The sequence below is a fragment of the Ptiloglossa arizonensis genome, chromosome 10 (genome assembly GCF_051014685.1).
Source record: "Ptiloglossa arizonensis isolate GNS036 chromosome 10, iyPtiAriz1_principal, whole genome shotgun sequence".
NCBI classification, from domain to species: domain Eukaryota; kingdom Metazoa; phylum Arthropoda; class Insecta; order Hymenoptera; family Colletidae; genus Ptiloglossa; species Ptiloglossa arizonensis.
The window spans coordinates 1,870,430-1,897,390 of NC_135057.1; the positions used below are offsets into that span (position 1 = coordinate 1,870,430).

General features: G+C 35.6%; 1 protein-coding gene across 2 annotated transcripts in view; it reads left to right on the plus strand.

The window, feature by feature from the left end:
• The window catches only part of LOC143152172 (uncharacterized), a 450,848-nt gene extending 425,222 nt beyond the window's left edge, over positions 1-25,626 (plus strand). For both annotated transcript variants that reach the window (XM_076322000.1, XM_076322001.1), the window contains exon 6: positions 20,963-25,626. In XM_076322000.1, the coding sequence (XP_076178115.1) occupies positions 20,963-22,221 (1,259 nt within the window). In that variant the 3' untranslated portion in view covers positions 22,222-25,626. The remainder of the gene's footprint in view (positions 1-20,962) is intronic.
• The last annotated feature ends 1,335 nt before the right edge of the window (positions 25,627-26,961 follow it).

Genomic DNA, 26,961 nt, shown 5'->3' on the forward strand with positions numbered 1-26,961 from the left:
TTTTTTATTCGCTACTATCCATATCTGGAGGGTAAAATTAGCTCTCAAAGTTGGAGAAGAAGAAACATTTCCCTCGATACTTCGAAAATAATCGAAAATCAGAGTTATAAAAAAATTGTTTAAACGAAAATTGCATATTTTTGAGTAATGAATTTAAGCTTCCAAACAGTTTTACAAAATATTAATTTATTTAAACAATATGTTAAAAATGTTCATTTTTTAGACTTTTTTTTTATGCAATTCATTGTTTCGCATCTTTATAAATTTACCAATATAAATTATAGACCAATATAGAAAATACGTATATTTGAATATTTTTATTTGATCCTTTCAATTTGAAGTTGGTGTTGATAAAATAAAATCAGCTTCAATGCGGAACGTGAATTTTTGGAGGCTGTCAAAACTGTCGTGGCAGATAGAAACGGTTCGTGATATTGCTTGTGATTGAAAAAGTAGGGAAAACTTTTGTAACCGCGTAACAGAAATTAACCTAGAAAATATAATTACCTGAAAAACATTATAACTATTATTAAATATTCCTTTTATTTATTTTACTTCTACAAGTTTGCTAATTCCGAAAAGTGCTAACTTTTTTGGGTGTGGCATTAGATCTTTCAAACTGTTCTGAAATTAAAGGTACAACAACATTAAGTGACTGGTGTTTTGTATGTTTGTAAACATTTGGTAGCTCTAAAAAGAACTGATTTTGTGTGCTTGGAATAAATAAAATAACAGAAAAACCGGAATCTGAAGTAAATATATATAAATAAATATAACACAAAATTATTCTACAAAATTATCGCAATAATAGTATTCTATGAAAAAATGAGGAAGGGATAAATGTGTTTTGTACCACGAACATTTTATTCCAACTTCTGCACTACACAAGAAGCAGATTACGGTTTCTAGATTAGTAAAACAATATTTAACGGGATTATTAAATGGATGACGCCTGCTGTTAATATAACCACAACGGAACTAAGTGTATTTAAACAAATTTTTGTATCCAGGAGAAGAGAGTTGATTATATATCAATGACTGCAGTTTGTTTATCGAATTTCTGGAATGTAAAGTAATATTTAAATTTAAAACTATAATTAAATCGCAAATCTTTCGAACAAAATTTTTCTACATTTTAAAACCATATGCATCTAACGGCTGAATAAAACCGGTGAAACCTTTTGGGATTTGTAAAATTTCTACCTGTTTGTTTCCTGGTACAGAGTTTGGCAAAACTTCTTGATTATAACCACTCCATGAATCGAACAACAGAACACTATTTTCCGGTGTATTGTGTATACTTGTCCTAGCCACATTTTCATGTATTCCTTGGTTGACTTTCCCGATGTAGAAGCTGTAACGGTTACGCTAAATACTTTGAATATGGTTTGCTGTATACGAGGTCTTAGTGTTCCACTTGTTTATTTAATATAATGAATAATGGCGAAAGTAAATTGCCGTCGGCTGATAAAGTCGGTTGTATCGTGTAGCTACGGGTCATTGTAGATTTGGATTGTATTATTCTTTCCGTACTTTTCTCTCGTTTCCAAGAAAGCGTCCTACCGGAATGAATTTCTAACTACATTGATACGAATGAAAAATATTTTCTGCCCCTCCTCTGGTTATATATTTTTTAATGTATGATAGGAAGTTATCGGCCGCTTTCATTATTTGCGTTAAGTTTCGATTATAATTTTGTGTAATTAATTTCCTCGTTTTACTTGATACAATTCTATGATTTTCTTTGAATTCCCAAACTCATTGATGGAATGCTTTGAATCTATGTATCTTCACCTTTTGGTTTTCCTGCAAAGCCTACCGTTTCAAGCCAATATTAAGAATCACAATTTTGTTATTACTAGTTTGTACAAGTTTATAAAATATAGTTTTCGCAATAAGCTTCATTTTGTCTATACATGATCCACCTTTGTTAACTTGTGCTACCCACCCATAGAATTGGTAGAGTGTTTTTCATTTTCTATATCTAGACTTTACAATATCAAAAAATAACTTTCACTTCTCTCCACTTTTCCAAAACTTAATTACGTTTTTCTTATATCGAAAATACAATGCCACGCCCAAAAAAGTTAGCACTTTTCTGAATTAGCACACTTGTAGAAATAAAACAAATAACAGGAATATTTAACAATAGTTAGAGTGTGTTTTTCAGGTAGTTGTATTTTTCAGGGTAATTTCGATCACGCGGTTATAAATGTTTTCTCTATCTTTTCAATCAGAAGCAATACCGTGGACTATTTCTATCCGTAACGACAAGTTTTGACAGCCAAAGACTGTCAATCTATTATGATGTGTTTTATATTATAATATAAACAGTTACTATATCATATATTTGTACAACTGTTCGTGTACGCTCAAAAAATTCACCTTCCGCATTGAAGCTGATTTTATTTTACCAACACTAACTTGAAATTGAAGGGATCGAACGAAAATGTTCAAATATACGCATTTTTCATATTGATCTGTAGTTTATATTGACAAATTTATAAAGATGCGAAACAATGAATTGCATAAAAAAAAAGTACAAAAAATGAACATTTTTAACATATTGTTTAAATAAATTAATATTTTGTAAAACTGTTTGGAAGCTTAAATTCATTACTCAAAAATATGCAATTTTCGTTTTTTTCGATTATTTTCGAATAATCGAGGGAAATGTTTCTTCTTCTCCAACTTTGAGAGCTAATTTTACCTTCCAGATATGGACAGTAGCGAATAAAAAAAAAATGCGTGTCAAATATTTTTCAAAGAACTATATTATATGTAAGTTTCATTGAAATCGACGATTTACACTTAAGTGATGTCCCTTGTAAGTGTTTACCGTGGCTATACAAAAGAAATATAATATTTTCTCCAATTGGCACGTGCTACAAATACATTGCCTATAAAACGTGTTATGCTCGTCATCGCGATACATGGTTCAGGACCAGCATTGCTAAAGGATGTTTAATTCGATGGATTAATTTAATTTATAATTATATATAAAATATAAAATATATTACCTGAATAATGTATAAGTTTATTATCATTTTATTTTTAGATATCGTTTCTAATTAAAAAAGTTTCAAAACTCTAATATTATCTTGATTGTTTTACGCTAACAAACACCCAAACGTACCTACTGCGTAAAATGGCAAAATAAAGAGGATCTGTACGATTTTACTTGTACGTTCATTATCGCTTTTTGGGTCCGAATACTCCACTGTAGAACGCTCAGTTTGTACAAATATTTGGTTTGAGAAACGTTGATCCGTCGCTCTCAACGGTCCATCCTTATTCGAATCACATTACAAACATTTTATACATAACGCACATAAGGTATTTAACTCCCGTGTACTGTTTCCAAGAAGAACTCGAGCGATTCGTGCGTGCGTAATACCGGTGTATCATCGAATTTCCTACCGGTATCGATCGATCCTTCGGCAAAGGGCCAAGGACGAGACAGCGGCACGAAACGAAGGAAATGTTCGGCGCGGATTAAAAGACAACCGGGCTCCAGTCTTAATTTCCGTCCAGCGAATAATTCAACCGATGCTAAAATCTACTTCTACTCGGCGAGTAGGTGAGACATTATCCGCATCGCGAGACGCTAATAAATCTTGCAATGCCCCGTTGCCTGTTATCAAGTCGCCGCGCTCCATTAAATCGGAACGTTACAAGCCAACCCTCTTCCCACCCACTCTACCCACCTCGCGTTTCGCCGTATTTCTCTGTCTTCTTTCGGTCGTTCTTTTTTTCTACCCTCGCTACTCACGCTTGAATCCTTTCGATTGGCAGTCCGGAGACCCAGCCGGAAACGGGAAGAAAATGTAAATAACCTTTTGGCCGGATCTCCGAGTGAAATGTAAATGAAGCCGGCTGCGGAGAAAGCACGAAATGCGAATAATTGTCGGGGCAGAGTTGCAGGCGAACGTCAGGTCACCGTGGACCCAATCGTTTTTGCCGAAGAGATCCTCGTAATATCTTAACTACGTGCTCCGGTAATGGATCCGAAGCGAAGTAGCGGCTCTGACGGAGGATTGTGGTAATTAATATGTAGCCGGTAGTTAGCAGCGGTAGTTCTAATGAAATCACAGATGTTACGGTTTCCAATTGAAGAAGTTTAAACTCGTACCGCTTGTACAAGTGCTCGCGGTAGTTCGAGGGATACCAATGGTTGAACAGCTCCGCCTGTTTTGCTTCTTTTCTGGATTACCGCTGCATTCCGGACGAATGTATCGTACCATGTTTTAAATTAAATTGTGATCGAAATTTTCTTCAAAATTGGAATCGTGCATTAAGTGCATCAATCGTGGATCAAGGGAGCAGGAAGGTTTGAAATTTTGGAAACTCGATTTTCTTTTTTGTCTCAAATGGCGGTTCGAGGTCTTAAGAATAAAATGTGAAAGGTCTCGGTCTTTAAAAGAATCTATTTTTGGAGGTACGAAGAGCGTAACAGATTCGTAGATGTGCGTGTTGTAACATTTTAACCGCTACATAATAGGCCGTTTGTAAACTTTAAATTCGTTTGTCTCGAAACTGTATTTTCAGAAACGATGCACAAGATATCTCGAGATCTAGCTAATCGAATAGTTTGAAATTTTCTACATATCTTTACAAAACATTTGTTAGGAAAAATAAGAAACGTACAAATTTTTCGTCCAAATTCGATTTCTCAAATACAAATAGCCCTGCCATTTTAACAATTTTCATAAAAATAAAATTATTCGAACATCAGTCCCTAAAGAGTATATTATAGTTTCTAACATTTTTAAAATCTTTATTGCACCCGGTCCCGAAAAATAATCGTTGAAAGCGATGACGTCACAAACACAAACAAGGATCATTTTTTAAAAAATCACTACTACCTTTTGTAGTTCATACTATTGTAAATTAAATGACAAAAACTTACATCAACCAAATGTTTCTTTCGCTTTGGTGTTGATTTATAATATGTGTTTTGCAAAATTTATCATTGAATAGTTCGATAACGTCCATATTTATTTAACGTTATCTACTATTTTTACGTAACTTTTGAATTACAGTACGTTTCGTTCGTCCAATTGAATACTTTCTCCGCGTGGACTTCTTTTGCTATCCGCAATACCGTTTTGATTTTCAATAACATGTTTGGCGATTTCGTACACGGTATTTGGAAAGTTTCCCCACTGTATAGCTAGTTATTAACGCATTCATCGTGCCTGTAATTAGAAATAAACACGACCCATGCGTTCCCGGAAGCCATAAACCTCCCGAGTCAATGGCTGACCTATGTCAGGGGACAGTGAACACGTTAAAAGTTATTAAACGCTTGAAAGCTGCGATCGATGGTTTATAAATAAATGGTGATATTATGCGAGATTTTTTCTAAGGAAATTAAAAATGTATAGTTACGTAATTTTCAGGTTCTACTTCTCCGTGCGAAGTGATTATATGGTCAATACTTCGTCTCGTCTCTTGACATTTTTAACCGACCTTTAGAAAATATTTATTTATTCTTTTATGCAAATTTTCGAAAACATTTTTGTTTTCGTAAGTGTTGAAACTAGCAACAAAATTAAAATTAGTTTTTAATTCTTTACGAATATACTCCGACCTTGATAATAAAAGGTTCAAAGAAAAAGGTTTTCGATCGATGACATCGATGTACACTGTTTCGAGAGAATTGTCCATTTTGCAGTAGGTACGCACGCGAGTAAATCGACCCAGTAATGGGCGGTATACTGTGCTGTGTTCTCGTTTATTTATCAGTTGTTTACTAGCCGTTTTAAATCGCCGAATCGAGTACACAAACTGATACTGCCCCCGAAAAAGAAACAAAAGATACACAAAACCAGGGATTAATATACGCAGAGATCTTAATTGCCACATTGCGCTTTGCTGTAAACAGTAAACTGGCAACACTGTTCGTTTGAAATTAATTATTCGTGTATGGATAAAAACTTTCCCAAATTGTACCATTGTAATCAAAAATTAACACAAGTAATATGTATAATATGTATAATATAAAATTACAAAGGTAATGATAATATAAAATTTTTTTTTCATAAAACATCTTTTCTTTTATCGATAACTATCGTTTTGTTCTAACTCGGGTGAAACTCTTTATAATATCGATTTAATTCTCTTTCCTTTTCGATGAAATCGTTATGAAAGTTATCGAAGTCGTGAAAAGTCACGATCAATAATTGTAGTCTTACGGTTCGTTTTGTAATTTTCCAAGAAACCTAACTGTTCTCGATGCAACTTTCAACCAAAAGAGACCTAAACTCGCGTAGCCATCGAATTATGCTTTCCAAGGAATCAAGGTTTGGGTATCTCGTGCACTGTTCGGAGCCGCAGAGATCTCAGTTCGTGCACTTCGTGAGGATCTCGTTGAACATATCGTACATCGTCTCAGACTCGGTCTTTCGTATTCACACGGTAACGAGCGTACAATTAACAATTATAATTAACCTTCGATCTCCAACTTTCTACTCGCGCAAAATTAAACTGACGCGCAAGGATCTCTTGGAAAAAATTTCGAGCCACTCCAACGCAACGTCAACTTACTCTTTTTAGAAATTGATAAATGTTTCGAGATCCACTTTGACGTCGACTACGAAACAAAAAAAACAAATACAGATGCAACTAAAATTTGGACCGCTATCGTACACCGATCAAAAATGCCCATATTCAAATTTGGAATAGCAAGAAATATTCAAATATAATTTTCCTGAAAAGGAAGAAAGAAATTCAACAAAAAAATTATTTATATTTACTGGTTTGCGAAATGTGCCTTAGCGCGGTGGTAAATTTTTTCAACATTGCAACGCAATTCATGAATAATTATTATCAACGCTAAATGCTCTAGTCGATGAGAACGACGTTGGTCCGGTTACAGTAAACTTGTGAAAATCGTTTAAAAATTATCAGAACATGTCGAAGATACATATTTCGTCTTACTACTGACAAGGTAAACATTGTGAAAATTGTAATATGTCGTTCAGGTCCCGTAAGTCGGATTCTCACAATGACCACACTTATAGAAAAAGAGTTTCAGTCGAAACATATTTTCAATGTGAGATATTCAACAAATACACAGCAGCAGTCCAACAGTATACAGACTATTAACAAGGACCGAAATATAGCTAACAATTTAAACAAGAAAGAAAGGTTTCGGAGAATAGTAAGGGAGTACGGATCTACCATTATGGTATTTCATACAGTTCTCTCTCTGATATCTCTTGGTGGTTGTTGTGTACCTGTACTAAGGTTAGTTCAGCGATATAGCTCGTTGCACTTTTTTACATACAACTTGACTATAATTCCTGATCACTCTTCGGGCAGCAATTCCATCCACCAATTCTCAATACTCCGATTTTTCGAACCCTAGGTTCAGCCTCCAAAACGATCAAAATTTCGAGCTAATAAATTCTGTTACATCGATTCACCTTCCCTGCTATAATTCCCAATCGCTCTTCGAAATTCACGGCTTTCGAATTTTTGGAACGGTCGGTGTCGGTCTCGCTCCCTTGTTAGCGACTGGTGATCTGTCACGCGGGCAGAAATCCATTATCGGGCGATTCGCGACCGCACAAAACAACCGCGCGAACGAACGTTTCGTCGAATAGAATCGACCAATCGACGGCCACGTTGTCTAAACGGATTGCGTGCAATTATCGTCCGATAATCGCGCCGCATTATACCTTATTACAACAGATCGCAACGGCCGGTGGTCGCGGGCCGTGTGCAATTTGTTTGCGGCCGTTTCGCGATAACCGACGAACCCAACGAGCTTTGATTTATAACGGGGGTAGAGGAGAACGAGGGCAGAGGCTAGAGGGGAGAACTGTTATACAGTTGTCCGCAAGTGCATACGGGCCGCGAGTCCGGCAACGAGACACACGTTCTTTCCGTGCCCTCCACCGACAACATATTCCTGGTGAACGATCGCGGCCCCCGAAATGCGCGACGTGCGGTCGCCTCGGTCCACGCCATAGCGTTAGCGTATCGCCCCGCAAACCGTCCACGCATTTATTCGCCAGATGACGTGCACTTTCGTCTCATTTCGTTGAATTTTGTACGAGCGGCATTCGTCGCATTCCGCGGACCCGTTTCACCCGTCCTGGCTCGTTTCACTGTCGTCCGGGGAACCTTTGTAAAACATTGTGCGGAAAGGGAGTACGGAGGGTGTAGTTATTCCGCGAGGTAATTGGGGGAATTTCTAGCCAACCGCGTCCTGTGACTAATCGGGAAAATTGCTACTTCCAGCGTGCCGGATGATAAAAACGATTTGTCAATACTTTGAACATTTTTAGAATTTAACACGCGTGCGTGCGCGTGCTCTTGGACAAATATTCTGTCGCGCTTCGTGGCTTTGCAACCGACGAAATCCGTGTAGTGGGATTAAATACTTGTTGGTATTTCTGAGGAATACAATCTAACAACTTTGAAAATTGATTCGTCGGTGAAGTTTCCTCGAAGCTACAGCTCCGTGAAGGAAACCGATGTCAATTTTGAACCATGTTTGTTAATTCTCGTCGTCGTGTTCCAGTATGTATCTATAGGTAAAATGCAACTGGATAAAGTCCAGACAATATAACTTTCAAGGAATTTAATGTCCAATGGAATATCCTCGTGGAAAGTATTCCAGAATCTTCTAACTAGTATCTTCGTTTAAGACCACGTTCAAGTTTCTTTTCTCTGTATTAACTCAAAGTTGACGATCCTTTGACCGATGTATTCGTATGATAATGATTCAATCTCTTTTCCGTGTACAGTTTCAGTTATTTCGAAACTAGGATGTGGTAATGTCAGAAAAAAAAAACTATGATCAAGTTGATCGAAGACGCGTTTATGAGAATTTAATTAACTCTTTAACTGCTAGTTGCCGCGTATTTTGGAACGAAATTCCGTATTTGTTCACGGAAAGTGTTATTAACGGTCGCAACAGGACGAAATTCGATTCATATTTAATTTTATCGCCACACCCGATAACGTGCTATTTGATTATCCTTTCTGTTTGATGCGAATTGATTGCTCGCGTCTGGCCACCACACCTGGTTTCGCCGCGTACATTCGTGTAACTCAATATACTCCTGGAAACTACGAAGTACTCAAGTGTACACGATTGTACACTTTGATTGCAAACAAAACTCCGCAGAAATGGATCAGAGAACTCTTTATCTTTGAAAAAGGAAACAAAAATATTGCGTTGTACTCTCTGGAATAGAATATTCTACCGGACAGTTTAATTGTCTAGACTTTTAAGCAAGATTAATCGATTGGATTTATCAAATTGTTTCATACGTGTATATACGTAGCAAAACTTGTATATTTGTAGATTTATTGGTTCGAAAGATTATCGTGTAACGTTTGTTTACAATTAATCGTAGACTCTACGATAACTGACTAACTCAATTGACACTATACTACTTGCAATTCTTGCTAGGACTATTTGTTCTTTTTCCTTACAATACTCGCACAACCATTTGGTCTAGTGTTAAGGAGAAAGGAATTAAATAGCCTACGTTTATTTAACCTCTTCGAGGGTACCGATGCATACGTTTAATTTGAAAGTTGTTTTAAATACTGTAACACGGAAGTAACCATTATAATTGCGAATAAATATTCATTATTCAATTTCTCCATGATATAACACAAGAACATCGTTGTGAGGTTGATAGATACCAAGAATCAATATTAGTTAAAATTTTAGTTTACTTTATACAAAGTAATCGTCCCTGAAAAGATTAGCCAATGTATTTCGTTTTCAAATTCAGAAGATTGTAATATAAGTATATTTCATTTCAATCCAGTTAATATTATTATATGTTATTGATATTAAAAAAATATTCTTTTAACGTAAAATAATGCGAACAAATACTGAGCGTTGAATGTGTATTGTTTACTATGGAATCGATTAGATCAAAATATGTTAAATATTACATCGTTATTCTTAAACATTTCGTAAATTATTGACCTGAACAATTGAACACGAATCAAATACTTTTTGATTCTCCGGTTATCCACGAAATTTCATTAATATAGATGTCTAACACTTCGTGCGGTTCCCTTGTTAACGATAACAACCGTAATGTACTCTTTTTCTTCTTCCGGCCTACCAGCTAGGTCAGTTCTATCAAAACTACATTTTATTGCTCTGAAACAGAGGAAGAACTGTGCCCTTTCTTTCTTGTTTCAACGATAATGGAACAGAAATAGGGTTGAAAGCGAATACTTCTTTCTTCGTTTCTTCGAACTTCCACTGTTAGCAGGCTTTTTCGTATTTTTCCAGTCATGCAAGTTGCTGCTGTAGCAACGGTAGTCAATAGCAACGTAGTTGCTAGTCATTGCGAGGGAAACATTCCTGGGGGACATTCGAGAACAGAATGAATTTGCTTTTGAATCAGTTTAAAGGTTCACGTTAGTGCTTACTAACGAAAATTCAAAAATAAAATAATGATTTTCACTTGTGATAACGCGATAGAGAATGGTAAATTTTGGTAGATTCCATAGAATGTACGAATGCCTCTTTTGCGTCAGCTTTATTGTAAAAAATTATCCCGATCAGATATTAATATAAATATTTAAACGAATAATAATCTATAAATGGGACAAGAAATTCGTCGAATACTTGTATGTTGTATGGGATGAACATTTAATTTGTTACAAACTGATTCATTTAGTTATAAAATGTTTTTACTCAACCGATAAAAACATTTTATCGAATACTCCGGAATAGAACGTTTAAACAAACAGTTCAATTTGTTAAACTCCTAAGCGAAGTTTTATCGAATCTTGGTTTTTCTTTTTGCCATTATTCAGTATACAAAACGGAGAAGAGAAAAGAGTTCTTTTGTGTTTACAAAAAATTTCTTAATGCCTAAATATATTAAGAAGAAATTATTTTTAATTAATTGTTGCTATTGTAGAGTTTCATTACGATGCAGCTGCAAAAAATATGACGGTAGAATCAATTAATAATGTTTGAACTACATACGTTTTTAATCTTTTGATACAGATAGGACGTGTATTCAGATTAGATTAATTAATATCGTACAACTGTTTCTCTCATCTGTACCATTACGTATATTCACATATTTCTTCTTTTCTTTTCTTTTTTACTTCGTCTTCAATTTCTAGTTTCGTGTACCTAACGCGTTAAAAATTCATTACCATTATTATTACAATGTCATCAATGATTCGTAACGGTTACAAATGATGTCAAACATCTACGTGGTATCATCGAACTTCAAATTCTCGATTTACAAACAATGTAACTACATTTTATAATCTGTATAGCGTTAATATCGTCCCTTTCTCGAATTCGTGTCCGGGGCTTTCTCTTGCATGGGGAACTAATCGTGTAGGCTGGGAAAAGTAACCTATCGCGTTCGAGTTTGTTGCGATAACGGTGGATCGATCGAATGAAAACGCTGCCTCCTCCAATTATCGACCTTTAATTGCGTGGGTAACGCGCGTCGGAATAATTCGATGACACTTTTATTGATCTCCATTGCGTCGGAAATAACGAGGTGACTGAACTCCGTGACGATCTTGTCGCTGGGTAATTGGCAATTTAATATTTTGTTTATTTATAATAAGCAGATATTCTACGAGGAACTTTTGTCGCGCGTGCATCGATAAAAGTACTTGTTACGTGTTAGTAGCACGATCGAGGCTCTAGTTAATGATACCTTTTTGTCAGTTTGTTTCGAGGCATGTTTACGAATTATTTAGTACATATTTATACCAATATAGTATCAATACAACCAATTGTACATTTTATATTTTTATGTGGATACATATATCCATATTGTCAATATGGTCAATTAGATACTTTAATTAAATATTTCTTTACCAAAAACTGTTAACCGTATCTTCTTAATTTTTAAAAATCAATCTTTAGTCTAATAATCTCTGATTATTGAATGCAATGGCTTCAAAAATATTTATTTGCTAACCTATATTATCGAAGTTTGCTTCTGCGTTATCGACAAAATTAATGAACGAATAAAATATTTTGAACTTTCGTTCTTAATCATTTTACTCGATACGTTCATTTCTTTGTAACATTCGGTGGGATAATCGACACAGATGGGGACATTTACCAGTTTGTTAAAAAATAACTAAAACTTGTCGCACAGGAGGAAACGAATGCAAACTTTTGATCATCATCCGTGCTTTTGAAAACCGTTTGTAGCGCGATAACAATAGAACAAGTTCTACAGCGTTCAATACTTCTCTTCGTGTATTTCCAGCGAGTTAATTCTTTTTGGGTCAAGTTTTCCTATTGGAAAAAGCTTTATTCGCTTTGTTTCGGCGTTGCCAAACGGGAGTGCTATTCTACAAAATTCTGGCAACTGATACTGAAAACTTCGTTTACCGTTTTTTTTTTCCCCTAAACAGATTTAAATTGTGGAACCTCGATCCCTTTTCAATTTGACGATAACCTATTTCGAGCTCTCGTAATCGATTTATTACCGTGGGAGGTATCCGCTGCAAAATATTTTAGGTTTTTAACAATTACATACAATTGATTAAGAAACTGTGCGATGAGTTTCGTGTAGAAAAATATGCAGTTTTATTCCATTGTCGCGCATTTCAAGTAAAAACATTAAAAATCAACGCACGCATTATCAATATTGAAATATTAAGAGACAATTGGCGCGAATAAAATATTTTATTTTTATACAATTTTACTATATGTTCGCTTCGAGTTCAGAAATGATTTCGTGATCGTCCATATTTGATTTTAAAATTTGTTTCCATTGCACTCCTTTATGTAAAAATGTCGATTTATTTTTAGAATTAGATTTATACCTCGTACTCTTATTTAAGAATAAATAAATAAATTTTAAGGAAATTAATTTTCTGCAAAAATTCTTTTTTATATTATTGTAGGATATCGAAACTTTTGAACGAAACTTTGTTTCGATAACTTTTCGCAGATATTCGCGTTAATATAAAAATATAAAATTTCTTGGAAGCGGTGTTTTCAATCCTAAGACCATTTTATTGTAAACAATAATTTCACATTATTTTGAATATATATAGTACTACAAATACGTAGTATATGAACTTTCTTTGTTAGTATATATTTTTCCTTCGATCAAATTCTTCTTAATGTTCAGCTGTCCCTAAAGTTATCATTGTCGATGTCACCAATAATCAAATTTCGTGTTTAGTTATCTTTTTACATATTTAACACCAAATTAGAATCTTCGCGTACACACTCGATGGCTGTTGCAAAGAGGTATTTTATAGAAATCAATTCTATAAATAATATACCTCAGAAAAGAGGTAACAATTATTTACAATTGATTAAGAAACTGTGCGATGAATTTCGTGCAGAAGAATATGCAGTTTTATTCCATTGTCGCGCATTTCAAGTGAAAACATTAAAAATCAACGCACGTATTATCAATATTGAAATATTAAGTGACAGTTGGCGCGAATAAAATATTTTGTTCGAATAAGCTTTATTTTGCGCTTTATTTTACGCGAATAAAGCATTTGTCAATTCTATTATCGTATAATAAGAACAGATCGGTAATTACAAAAAGTAATTATGCGAAATTAGTCTCTTAGGTCGTTTTGGTCTGATTGACGGTTCGCTGCGCTGTTGATTGAGAATAGCGGTAATAGAACAGGCAAACACGTAATTAGGACACCTAGTCGGGTCTTTGAAACGAACGTAAAAGTGTTTTCGGCTACAATTAACATTCACCGTGCATTTACCGCGAAAGTTCACCTTTATGAGTTGCATACTGAAATATACGAACATTTCACCTTCTAGCGTCGCGTCGCGTCGCGGCGGAAGTAAACGTCCACTTTCACGGCCACTTCCGAAACAAATGTTTGAAATATGATATTCTTTCTCACGGCGTTCGATCATTACGCGATCGGGTACACAAATATTCTTAACGAGCAAACTAGATCGGCATTTACTTTTGGTCACCTGGCTGAGATCCTCGTTAAAAGTTTCAGTTCATTTATTTGTTTACCAAGTCGTTAACGAACGATCCTATTAAAACGATCAATATTAACACAAGATGATTTAAAATTTTAATAATTCTACGTATCCAGAAACGGTGTTTCGACTCAAATCGTATCTTTTAGGCTTATTGAACGTCGCATGGGAGAAATTGCAACAGTTGCTCGTTCTTTCTTGTATTTATTCGAGAAAAAACATTTTTTTATCAAATTTTGTATCTCAATACCTGAAACTACATTTTTCAAATTTTGTTCCAATGGAGTAATCAACGATTTAATTAATTGTATAAATTGACGATTCATTCGTTCAAATATTGGACGTAGTTGTAAAAATATTAAATATTACAAATATTAAATATACTATTTAATTTACATATTTATAATGTATGCATAACATAAACGACATAATTCCTGCACGAGAGTTGTAAATATACCTACTGTAAATATTCGTTGTATTTTGTATTATCGTTGCCACTGCAGATATAATACATTTAAAGCAAATAATAAATAAATGTGTACAATAAATCTATAAAATAAATACATAAAGCAGAGGTGGTAATCCTTTTCATTTTTGGTTGAAATGGTCTCGAGGCACTTGCCGTAACGGATCGAGGTATTCTGCAAACAGTTACGCTACATCAGTGTCAACGAACGCTATTGGACATTGGTAACGTTGTATGACGCATAACCAAGAAGTAGGGACATGAATGAGAGTAGAATGGGTATCTTACGAACAAACAAAGCGAAGCTATGACTGAAAAAGGGAATATCAGAAGTGACTCTCACTGATTTTAATGAAACTTGGTGGGGTTATAAGTTTCCATATACAATCATCGTAATTGCAATTATAGCTGCAAATGGTCAGTCAGTTATGAAAAAAAATAAAAATAAAGTTTATGAAAATCGCTTAGTTACGTATTCTTGAATAATAGAGCATTCCTACAATCATCGTAATTGCAATTATAGCCGCAAATGGTCAGTCAGTTATGAAAAAATAAAAATAAAGTTTATGAAAATCGCTTAGTTACGTATTCTTGAATAATAGAGCATTCCTACAATCATCGTAATTGCAATTATAGTCGCAAATGGTCAGTCAGTTATGAAAAAAAAAAATAAAGTTTATGAAAATCGCTTAGTTACGTATTCTTGAATAATAGAGCATTCCTACAATCATCGTAATTGCAATTATAGCCGCAAATGGTCAGTCAGTTATGAAAAAAAAAAATAAAGTTTATGAAAATCGCTTAATTACGTATTCTTGAATAATAGAGCATTTCTACTAATAGTAACTGTTGTAGCGGCAAGTGTAAGAGACTGCTAATATTTTGTTATTGCTATATTAAATGAAACGAGTTAAGAAAAAATTTGGAAAATGAATAAAAATTAGCAAATGCTCATACTAGTATGCCTGCCATTACGCCAGTGTTACTTTTAATGAAGATGCTCTGGTATTCAAGTATACATGACTAACAATGAGCGATTTTTCCAAATTCTACACTTATTTTTTTCACAACTGATTGGCAATTTGCGGCTACAATTTCATTTACGATTGTTATACACGTAAACCTGTGATTCTGCCCAATTTCATTAAAATCGGTGAGAGATATTCCCCTTGCGAGTAAGAAGAAACCGCAAGAAAGTTTACGATTGCTAAATTGCTAATAGAAGATATAAACTTTGTAATAGCTAGACTAACCAATGAAAGGGGAAAATGTTGAAAAGACACGAAACAATTGTTAACTTGACCCAGCTCCTCGCTAGCGGACGATTAATTACGTAAACATGTAATGTCCAGCAATCAGCAAAGCATCTGTAAATTGATCCAAAAGGGGAACGTGTACAGAGTAATAAAATCGAATAAATTTAACCCAATATACATATATATTTTTTTATATATGTGATAAAAATTAATTGATAACAAAATATTGTTCTCTGTTCACTAAAACATTTAAAACATATTTAAAATGGAAGATTGTGTTGTTTCAGACTGAATCCGAATTTCTATACGTAGGAATATTGTACTAGAATCGAATAAATTTCTTATTAAAAAAATTAATCCGAGCTTCAAAATAATTTAAATATGTTTTTGTATTAAAAATTGACTGCTTTAAACCACTTCCCTAATTGCGAGTATCGTCACAAAGCATCTCCTCTCATACAGTATGGATACACATCACCGTATTCAAAAGACACGAAACTAGCATGATTTGCACAGAGTCATGGTCGGGAGAATAACTAATCGATAATGGGATTTGTCTTTCAATAGCCGTGAATGGCCAGAATATTTGGACTTGACCACAGTATTGAAATTGTAGCGGCGCGCATACTATAGAGCAAGAAGCTGTATTTCGTTTGAGAAAAAGATGATACGCGAATTTTTTAGTTTTCATCGAGATCTAGAATCTCGTATTAATGTTCGATCAATATAATAACCTGGATATTTTTACGTTTAACACCATTTATGTCAAAACCGAATGATCAGCTGCATAAAAAATTGAGGTGTTTTTACACCTTAGGTGTACATCCCATAAATTACAATATTATCGATAATATAATAATTACGAAATACTACGTCAGTTAAGTTAAGAAATTTTTTGAAATAAATAGTAATATTCATTAAATTCGGGAGCACAATGTCATAAAAGTGTATTCATTCTTGTTATCGTACATATTCATAAATTATTGCTCTTTCGGTAACGTATGTGTTCGCGATATTTAAAAGTTAATTGTTGTATAATGTATAATATGTATTCACACATGTATGTACTATGAAATTTTGTAATGGTGTATCCTAATATGCTTCACACTTTATATTTACAATTTTGTTCAGAACCAATTTTTAAAAAAATATCGAGGGATCCAACTGTAAACTGCATTTAAATTTTAGGTCGAAAAGAGTTAGATGGATGTAGGTAGACTTATACAAACGACCGTGCATGCAAAAACTTTGATTATTGATGAAACGGTTGCCACAATCGTACTAATTGCGTCTCCCAAAATGAAATAACGTTGGCCTCCCGTTTATATTTGGTAGTAAAATCATACTAATTATTGTTCACGAGACTCGAGGCGCAAGAGGAAGTTCGCGCACTATTCAAAGCAGTATTCGATGTCATTGAAGTTAGTCACGCGACCAACCACGTGTTATCTCGTCCGCAATGTAAATCAAAGATATCAGCTTGCAATTACTCGAATCGCGACTGTACCTATACCGCGCAGAAATCATTGCATTTGCTTGATTAAAAGAAAGACATTTTCCTGGAAACGATGATTAATTATAAAGTCCGTTCGTTATTTCTGAATAATGTAAACTTTAAAGGCAGCCGAAGTCGAAAGTTCCCTTCTCTATTTTGCGATCGAGTGACGAAACTTTTGTCGCGATATATTTCCAAGTATTCGTGAATCATATCTTACCAACGAATGCGATTAATAATGCGAAATATTCAGTACCTTCCTTTGCTTTTCGTCACTGCGCCCATATTTGTAATATTATACTGCGAAGAATTCCGAACACGACGCGTACTGCACTAAGCTACGAAGAAAATGCCCCTGAGTAATGTTCACGATGTGAGAAAAGTCCGTCACTTCGGTCATAAATTGCGTTCTACGATAGCAATACTGTTAGTCATTGATTTATGCGATAAAAAATCCTGACAAATCACGAACTAACCTTTTTAAAAAATTCCGATCGTTAGGTCACTCTCTCCGGCTCTTAAATAAATTTGGAAATATTGTACATAAAAAATAAAACGCACAAGTAGATTCTGTTTGATATTTAATAATTAGATACTAAACACGATTCTTTAATACATAATAATAAATTCCATAGGACGGTTCTGCGACCTAAAATGATCTAAATTCGTCAAATTTACATTGTTTAATTTTGTAAAGAATGAATTTTTCCTGAAGAAAAACTCTGACCCAGTTTGTATAGTTACTCCGTGGCAAAAAGTTGCGCGTAAATGAATGATTATTGCTTTTTATTGCAGCAACAGTAAAATATTTACTAAAATTTTTAATTTTTTAAAATATCAAATCACGAAGGCAACAATGCACAATAATCGCTATGGAATTTACAAGAGTGTTGTCACAAAAATATTCAAATGATAAGAGTAGTTGTTTATAAAATCAAAAAAAGTTATAAAATATCTATTATTGGTAATGAAATTGCTTATAAGAGTAATATTTCTAATAAACCAGAATTTTTATTAACGATATTTTATTAATTTAATCAAATGCAGCACTCGCGGAAAATTTATATTATACCCTAGTTGTTCGCAATGGAAAATTTATCAAAGCCTTAAAAATACAAAGCTTTAAACATTCAATTTAAAATCTCCACCGAGGAGTTTGAGATTTACAATGACCCTGGAACGTATTTTTCGCCTCGTGAGTAAGAAATATTCATTCATTATTACTCCCATAAGAATTTTTCAAGTCATACAAATGTCATTCGTTCATTGAAGAGAACGTGTATTCGAAAGAGCAGTTCCTGGACATACAAATTTTCAAACGACTGTAAATGTCTGTGCAAGTTTTTGATTATTCGTCCTCGTCGATTAATTTGCAAAAAAATTGAAATTAGTTATGCATATTTTTCATTTGGGACATAAAAGTCGATAATCGGTAACGAAGTTCATATCTAACATTAAAACAATGTCCTAAAGTACAACGTAGTAAAGAAAAATTAAAAAATTGTTTCATACGCATTGATACAATATTTTAACCGATGCACCAGTTTCTCACGTCCAGAATTATTTCCAACGTGCATTCTTTTCAGAAATATAAATAACGTGCGATTTATGATGTCACATATTCCTTTTAAGAACAAATTATATATTTAATACGGTTATTAATACAATTTATATATTTTTATACTAATTTTTTTTATATAAAAATTGACACATTCGCAACAGAGCAAAAAACATTGTTAAAATATTTTATCAACTTTGATTATAAATAATTTGAACGTTATTATGAAAAGTATGACAATATAAAAAGTCCCATCTATAAGAACACTTTTTCTAAAATTTAAAATTTATCAATTTTGTCCGTCGATTGATCCAGTTCTTTTTATCAGAAACGTAAATTTTATATAAGATTTATTCGGTGATACGTAGATATGTAACAGTCTAATGGTTCTAATTTGAAAATTTAAATCGTTGTATTATACAATTATAAAACGGAGATTACGAAAACTGTTAATTTCAAAACCTCGAGATGTTAGTGTTTAAAATAAATGTCAGTATTTTAATCAGTAGGTATTTGATTCTGAAATCTTTTTAAACGAAACAAATTTTGAGACAAATTATCGCATCGACAAATTTCTCTTATTTTCAGAAGCATTAGAGATAGTTAAATGTATCTCTCACTTGCTTTATACAATAAAACAATTAACACATCTGTCCTCAAATTTTCTAGTGCATCGAAACATATGTCACACGTTTAGAGCGAATAAAACTAACTTCGTGCACTTAATATGTTTCGTTGGGTGCTGTACTCAAGTATAGCATAACCTCTATAATCCAAATTAACGGACACGAGTGTGCGGCTAAATAAATTATCAGTCAACGAAATATTTATTTTTCTGCTGTTAAGTTTTACACATTTAAAAAAACAAGAAAGAAACAAGGAACAATAAAGTTAAACATCGTTTAGTTAACAATTCGTAGATCTCAAATTCTTGTAGAGGTTGAATCACGCTAGATTTATATCAATTCGATGAAGTTACATTATTCTTCGGCATCGTATCATCTCGTGCATTTCCTCCAGCCTCGAATACGCCGAGAATATCCATCAATATCGTCGATACTGTAACGTTCCATTTCATCGATCGAAGCACGTACGTTATCATGCCGTTAGAATGCTTTACGAACGCTTCCAGCGGTAATACTTGCACTGACTTGTACACAAACGTGCGTTCGGATGATAAAATAGGTCGTTCGTTCGACGAAGCGTTTGCACGGTGGTATTCGGGTAACGGAGGTTCGGATAAGAGAGCTCGGTTCCGCGAGCTTCGGTAAACTCGAACGAAGATGCTAGGAATACCAACCGAGCAATTCGCCCGTATGTTGGCAATCGTGTAGATCTTGTCGATCGATGTTCAGGTGTTCCCGGCTTATTGTTCTTAACTCTAGATTTACCTAGTCAAAATGACTGCTTTTGCAAAGAGGTTTACTTTAAATTTCATAGTATATTTTCAAACGACGTTATGACTTTTTCTATTTTGAACGTACGATCGGATTATTTCATACATTCCCTTTCTTTTCAATCATCGATTTTCCCGAGTTACGTACGAGGAACACTTTACATATCAGAGTTCTCCAGTGTTAAAATGAACGCTCGTTCATACGACGCATTGCGGAATAAATATCCAATTAGATATGTATAATTCACTGTGCTCCGTTTACGAAGCTCTCGCGTTTAATCCTAACGGAAGAGAAAGAGATAGAGAGAGGGAAGAGGAGATGAGAAATTTCAGGTTATGTTATCGAAATCAGCGACCAATAGCGAAATTACGATTTCCAAATGGAAAAGAAGCCGCGGTTCGAAAAATTGTATCGACACGATCGATTTCCTGACGGGCGCTCCACTTTCCGACAAGCGTGATACAAACGAAGCGTCGCGTATCGACGCGAGTTCTGATTTGTTTGCGCCGAATCAACCGCTGCGCCAGCCAGGCGCGCGTAAACAATCGTTCCGTACAGCCTGGAGATCTCTCGTTTTGTTCGTTCCGCTCGACGAACGCCGAAGCGAATAGATCTCGCGATCGAGATTAGCGGTGGACGATCGTTGAAGCCAGTTCCGTAGGCGGGAACTCGGCTAGCGGTGAATTCACGGTAGCGGTAGCGTGCTTCCATTCGTCATAGGTTCGACCTTTGTCGGGGCAGACCGCGATCGAGATGGCAGTTAACGCATTATTGAACGACGTGCGTCGTCAAACCCCCCTAATCAGACGAGCCGCGTGTGGCATGCCCCTCTTTAGGGATTCCGAGCTCGTCGAGGCGGTACGTGCTGATTCAACGTGAAGTTTCCCTCGCGGCTCGCCGGCACGCGGACCACTCGGTAGTTTCGTCCCGACAGTCGAGTGAAATCGGCCCTAACGGCAGAAGGCTTCGATCTTCCCGGTGGCGGACCAGCGGGCCGTTCGGAACGAAGACAATGGACCTACCGATCGTTTGGAAAGCGTTCAGCGCTTGTCTTCTTACCGTTCTGATGGCCGGATCCACTCTTACCGCGGATATACAACCGTTCGTCGTCGGCAACACTTTGGACCAAGGATCACCGGGCAAGGATTACTTCGTCGGTCCGTGTCTCGTCAACAACGATCAAAGCTGCCCCGACAAGGAGGTCACCTTCTTCCTGTACACGCAAAGGAACCACGAGATGGGACAAGAGATTCTGGTGGACGAGGGTGGCTCGAATCTAGCGGACACCAATTTCGTACCTACGAATCCCACGAAGATCATCGTGCACGGTTACGATTCCGACATGAGACTCACGTACTTGGTGGACGTGCGACGGGAGTACTTGAGGAGCTACGATTACAATCTAATCGCGGTGGATTGGCGTCGTCTGGCGTCAGCGCCGTGCTATCCCCTCGTAGTGCGGAACGTGCCTCACGTGGGTGACTGCGTGGCGCAACTGGTCCAAAGGATCAGGGAGACGGGGGCGGTGGACGTACACGCGATCGGGTTCAGTCTCGGTGCCCACGTGCCCGCGTTCGCGGCAAACGTTCTCAGACCGTACAGAATGTCGAGGATCACCGGTCTGGATCCAGCCATGCCGCTGTTCGTCACTGCGGACAAAGACCAGAAGCTGGACGCCGGTGACGCGGAATTCGTCGACGTGTTTCACACGAACGCGTTCATTCAGGGTAAGGTCGAGAGTAGCGGGCACGCAGACTTCTACATGAACGGTGGTATCAACCAGCCCGGCTGTTGGGAGACGGGGAACCTGTTCGAGTGCGATCACCACAGATCGGTCATGTATTTCGCGGAGTCCATCAACTCGAAAGTGGGTTTCTGGGGCTGGGAGTGCAACGGATTCGTCTCTTATCTGTTGGGCCTCTGTCCGCCTCGGTATCCCGCCATTTTGGCCGGCGATAAAGTGGACAGGACAAGGAGAGGCTTCTATCTGGTGATGACGAACGCACAGAGTCCGTACGCCATGGGAAATTTCAGCGTGAACCGGTTGGATATGTCGTATATGTATAGAAGGTTGGCAAAAGGACCTCCGCGTTAACGTCGCGAGATAAGGTTCGCCCGATAACGGGGAATATATGACTGGGGGGCCTGCGAATACACGATCTTCGTCCCCGATAACCAGTCTGTAAACGGAACACGCGCGCGGGACCAACGATTGTACCGCTTCAAACGACCGAGTGTTTTCTCGCGAATTCTTGGCGAAAGTTGGGGAGGTCTGGGAGAGTTTGCTCGAGTGAAAAACGTGTTCCGTGCGAAGGTCAGGGGATTCCTAGCACCTGGTGCCCCGCTAATCGATATCGCGTTCGACGAGGAAAACGAACCGGGGCTAACCTACAGTGGCTCGAACAAGTATTCGTACAGCTATGTTACAAGGAAGTTCTTCTTACCTGTAACTTTGGTTTTATTGAAAATTTCTCCACGTTTAGAGCATAACGGTGCACACGTAGAGAAATTTGTTTGCTCACAGGAAATTTCTTCAACAAGGTGAAATTAAATCTCGAAGGTCTTTAATCTTTTTTTAGTCTTTCAATGCAACTTTTCTTGGAACACTTTTGCAACAGAACGATAAAGTACCGAGATCTGAACATTTTTCATATGAAAAGTTTTGCTCTATTTTGCACTATTATGTATTTATATTTGTAAAATCAAAGAGAAAGTAGCACCGAAAAGGCTGATTTCAACCGATTTCGTACGATTGAAGAGCTTGCAACGTCTTTTATTTTCTTTATAACTTCGTAATCGTGCGAGATGCAACGACAATTTTCTTACGAGAAATGTTCAGTTTTTAATGCTCCATCGCTCTACCGTGGAAAGCGTTCCCAAAAAAGTTGTATTAAAAAAATACAGAAATATTGAATTTTCGGATCTTGATTTTATCCCCTTGAAAACTTTTTTGTCGACAAAAAGATTACGTCGTATGCGGTCCAGTATATTTTACACGCACACAAACTTTTATTAAAGTCGGACCTATAGGTTAGGGAAATTTCCTTATAATATGGCGTACCAATACTTTTCTGAGCCACTGTAGGTACTGCACACTCGTTTAGACGCCAATTCCTTATCGATTTGACGTCTACGATACAGATAGAAGAGAACGAATTGTCGCGATCCGGACGACGTTCAAATCGCAAATACGAGGCGCGTATTTACACGGCGACCATCAGTTGACGTTTATTGTAACGTCGGTTTGGTTATTTATCGGTACGAAAGTTCCCTCGCGGAATACTTTTCTTCGTGTTCCGATCGGACGAGAAAGTTCAATTGATTTCTTTCTGGGTAAAAATATATCGTACCGTCGTCTTTAAAGTTAAGAAGCTTAGTGGTTCGCTAACTATTACTACGAGCCTCTTACGTAATCTTCTTATTCTCTATTATGTCACACTTCTGATAGTTCTATACAGACGATCAACGTATTTAATCGAATAAGATGTAATATAATTTAAGCACAATTCAAATATAGCACGTGTAATTATTAGAGAGAAGACGGTCGAAGTGAACACGGAAGTTGTGGTTATTACGAGACTTTGTATTGATTATTAATTATTTAGTTCGTAACAATGAACAATATTATCTTTATTCTAACAGCCGGGCAATTCGTGGAACGAGGAATAATGTGAATTCATAATCACGAGAAAATAAAAATATTCCTCGACTGTTACGAGAAATTGGTAACTGAAAATAATATTTGCGATACTGATTTCGTTTGTATCGATACGATCCATTCGAACATCGCTAAAGGTAACGTTATCCAATTGGGAAACTCAAATTGCAAGAGAATCTTCTTATTCTACTTTTTTCTTCTAATTTCTATACTTTTAGTGTTCGGTGAACTATTCAATTTATTTGTTTCGCAAGCTGTTTCGTAACCGCTATTTATTCTTCAGTTTTTCTGTCACCCACCGATTTTTTCTGTCAATCCACCGAGAAACACGGAGTTATTTAATTACACGATAGAATTGTTCTTCTATTTGCGATAACGATGATATCGAGATATTGCGCGCATTTTGCCGTGGAGTTTGAACGGGATAAGTTACTTATCGTTATCGCTAACGCTAACTCCGTTGAGTTTCATCTTTTGATAATAACGATTCGTAAAGCATAGGCCATTTTATTCTGTCGGAAATACGGTATCTATAACGAACGTTTCCTTTTAACTTATTTATTGTATTATTAAAATAAAATTTAAGTAAAGAAATAATATTGTAAAAAGTGCCGTGAAGGGATCTCAGAGTACCGAAATAGCAACGACAGCATGTATATTATTAGCTTTGCTGTATGGAAAGTTGAAAATCTATTGTCATCGATTCGACTCAAATTTAGACCGCCGATTAGGTTTAGATTTTGCTCACAGTTTGTGCACACTACTGTATAGTTGTCAGCACACGGTTCGAAACGTCACGAGAAAATTTTGTTTCGCTTTAAATATTCTTTGTTACGATGTAACGTTTATTTCCAAATAAACAGATTCGCAGACTTGAAAATTTGTTTCTAGTAATTTTTGAATGTCACGAATTACAAAGTTCTATCACAAGGCTCTATTATTATCTATATCGTTAAAATATTGCTAATAAAAATTTCCGAGCAAGAAGCAATTGACGAAGAATTGTACGAGTAAAAAAATAAATTTGATCTCCTCGTATTACGATAATACTGTAATCATGATAAGATAACTGTCTTGGATCGAATGTTTGCCAATTGCAGAAAGCGTTGAGCAGAATTCCAAAGGTTTACTTATCGTGAAACGTTCGCGATTCTAAGAGAAATTTATTACTTCGAAGGGAAACGGTGCAAAGACCTGATCGTCCAAAGGTCCAGAAGCCTTAGCAGATGATCTTGTTAGTTTCTTTGAAGCCGTCCTTAAGACGAAAAGGTTCGTCATGCTCTGTAAGTCGGCGGAGAAACGTTTTAAGAGTCAAAGGCTACGAAAGAGGTTTCGAATCATTTTATCGTTCACGATAGTGTGAAATTTCCCGAATATTGCCGTCTTTTCATGCGACCGAAAACGAGAACAGTGTGAACATTCGATAATTTATTGTTTTTCCTTTCATACGTAATACAATTGAGATTTCGATCGTATAGACGATAAGATAATATGTTGCAACGGTGATAAAGTTAATGCTAATATTATTACAACGTTGTAATGTCGCCCAAAATTGCTATAATGTATACTTAAGTGACAAATTTGGATTAATTTTAACCAACAGATTTTAATTTGTTGCTAAGATTTACAATGATAATATCGATTGTAATTTTAAGGCGTATTCGAAGGAAAACTTGTATGCATGCATATATTATCACTGAACAAATAAAAGAATAAAATGATATCGTGAAATGCGTGAATTTTACATTTAATAGCTATTATAATTTCTGGCGTCGTATTCGTGACAGTCGTCGTTATACTTTGTACAACAACAATGAAACGTGCACAGTGTGCATAGAAATAATTTCATATTATTCGTTTTACAAAAGTATAAATATATCGGACAATTCATTTTTCACTTTCCTTGCTTTCCTTCAAATTTGATTGCAACGATAAAAAACTATACGAAACTTGTAATGTTTCGAAAGTAGATGTACAATATATTTTAGATACATAAAATTAATTCTTTTAAATGAATTTGTATTATAAAATTTCGCATTTACGATACCTTGTTACTATAAGTGAACTATTTTTTCAAACTGAAGGAATTTTTGTTACGTTACTTTCTATGGATTCACAATCGAATAATTTTTCATCGAGTTGTTTACCATAAGCAAATAATTACTTTCGTACAGATTACTTTCAAGTTTTGTGTATTTTCTTTGAACACAAGTCAAACAAGGTAAATCATACTGTCAAAACATTCAAATTAAATCATCGTCAATTCGAATATTAAGCAAATGGAAAGCACGTTTTGGTGCTGGATTGTATCCAAACAATTCGTTAGTAACTAACGAGACCCTCGTTAGTCGGCACGTGATGCCAAAGACTATAAGAACGAAAAAAAATTCAGGCTAGCAAAACCGTCAAAAAATTACATTATTACGGTTCGAGACTCAATAACGATGTCTAAGCAATGCGTAACAGTTCGAGTTAATATACAGATTGAGTTGTTAAAAATTGAAAATTAATTCATCGATACTTTCTAACAAAAGTTTCTGAAAATAAAATTTCATGCAGTATTTTCTGTGGTAAATGTTAATAATTCAGTATACGAAAAGTATAAATTCTGATTTAAATTTGTAAATTCTAATTCGTAATCCTTTTGCCACTCACATTCAAATAATTATATTTTCGTTTATATTTGTGACCTCATGACACCGATATCGCGATGTACAGTTTGAAATAACTTGGATATAAACGTGTCCCTTATTACGAATGTACCGTTTTGGGTCAACTTTCCCAACAAAAATCTCTAATTAGAACAAGCTACGCGTATTAAAATATTTTCAACCATTTTCTTCTCCAAAATGATTATTTTATCGAGTACGTTATTACATACTTTAAATATTTAACACCACATTTTGTATAAAAATTATTTAACGTGGATCGGTTAAAAATGGAATAAAAAAAACGTCGACAGGTTAAATATATATTATACGTATAATATGCACGAGAAAACAGAGTTGTTAACTATTTTAGTTTTCCTCTCCAAAGGATTATAACTCATTCAAATGTATGCAAATGCCGGTCTAACTTCAAACGTGAAATTCAGGGTTGCGGGAAGTCACTAAAACTGCAGCGATGCAGTTACACATATATTTAAAATACAGCCAGTCGAATAGAAAGGACACTCTT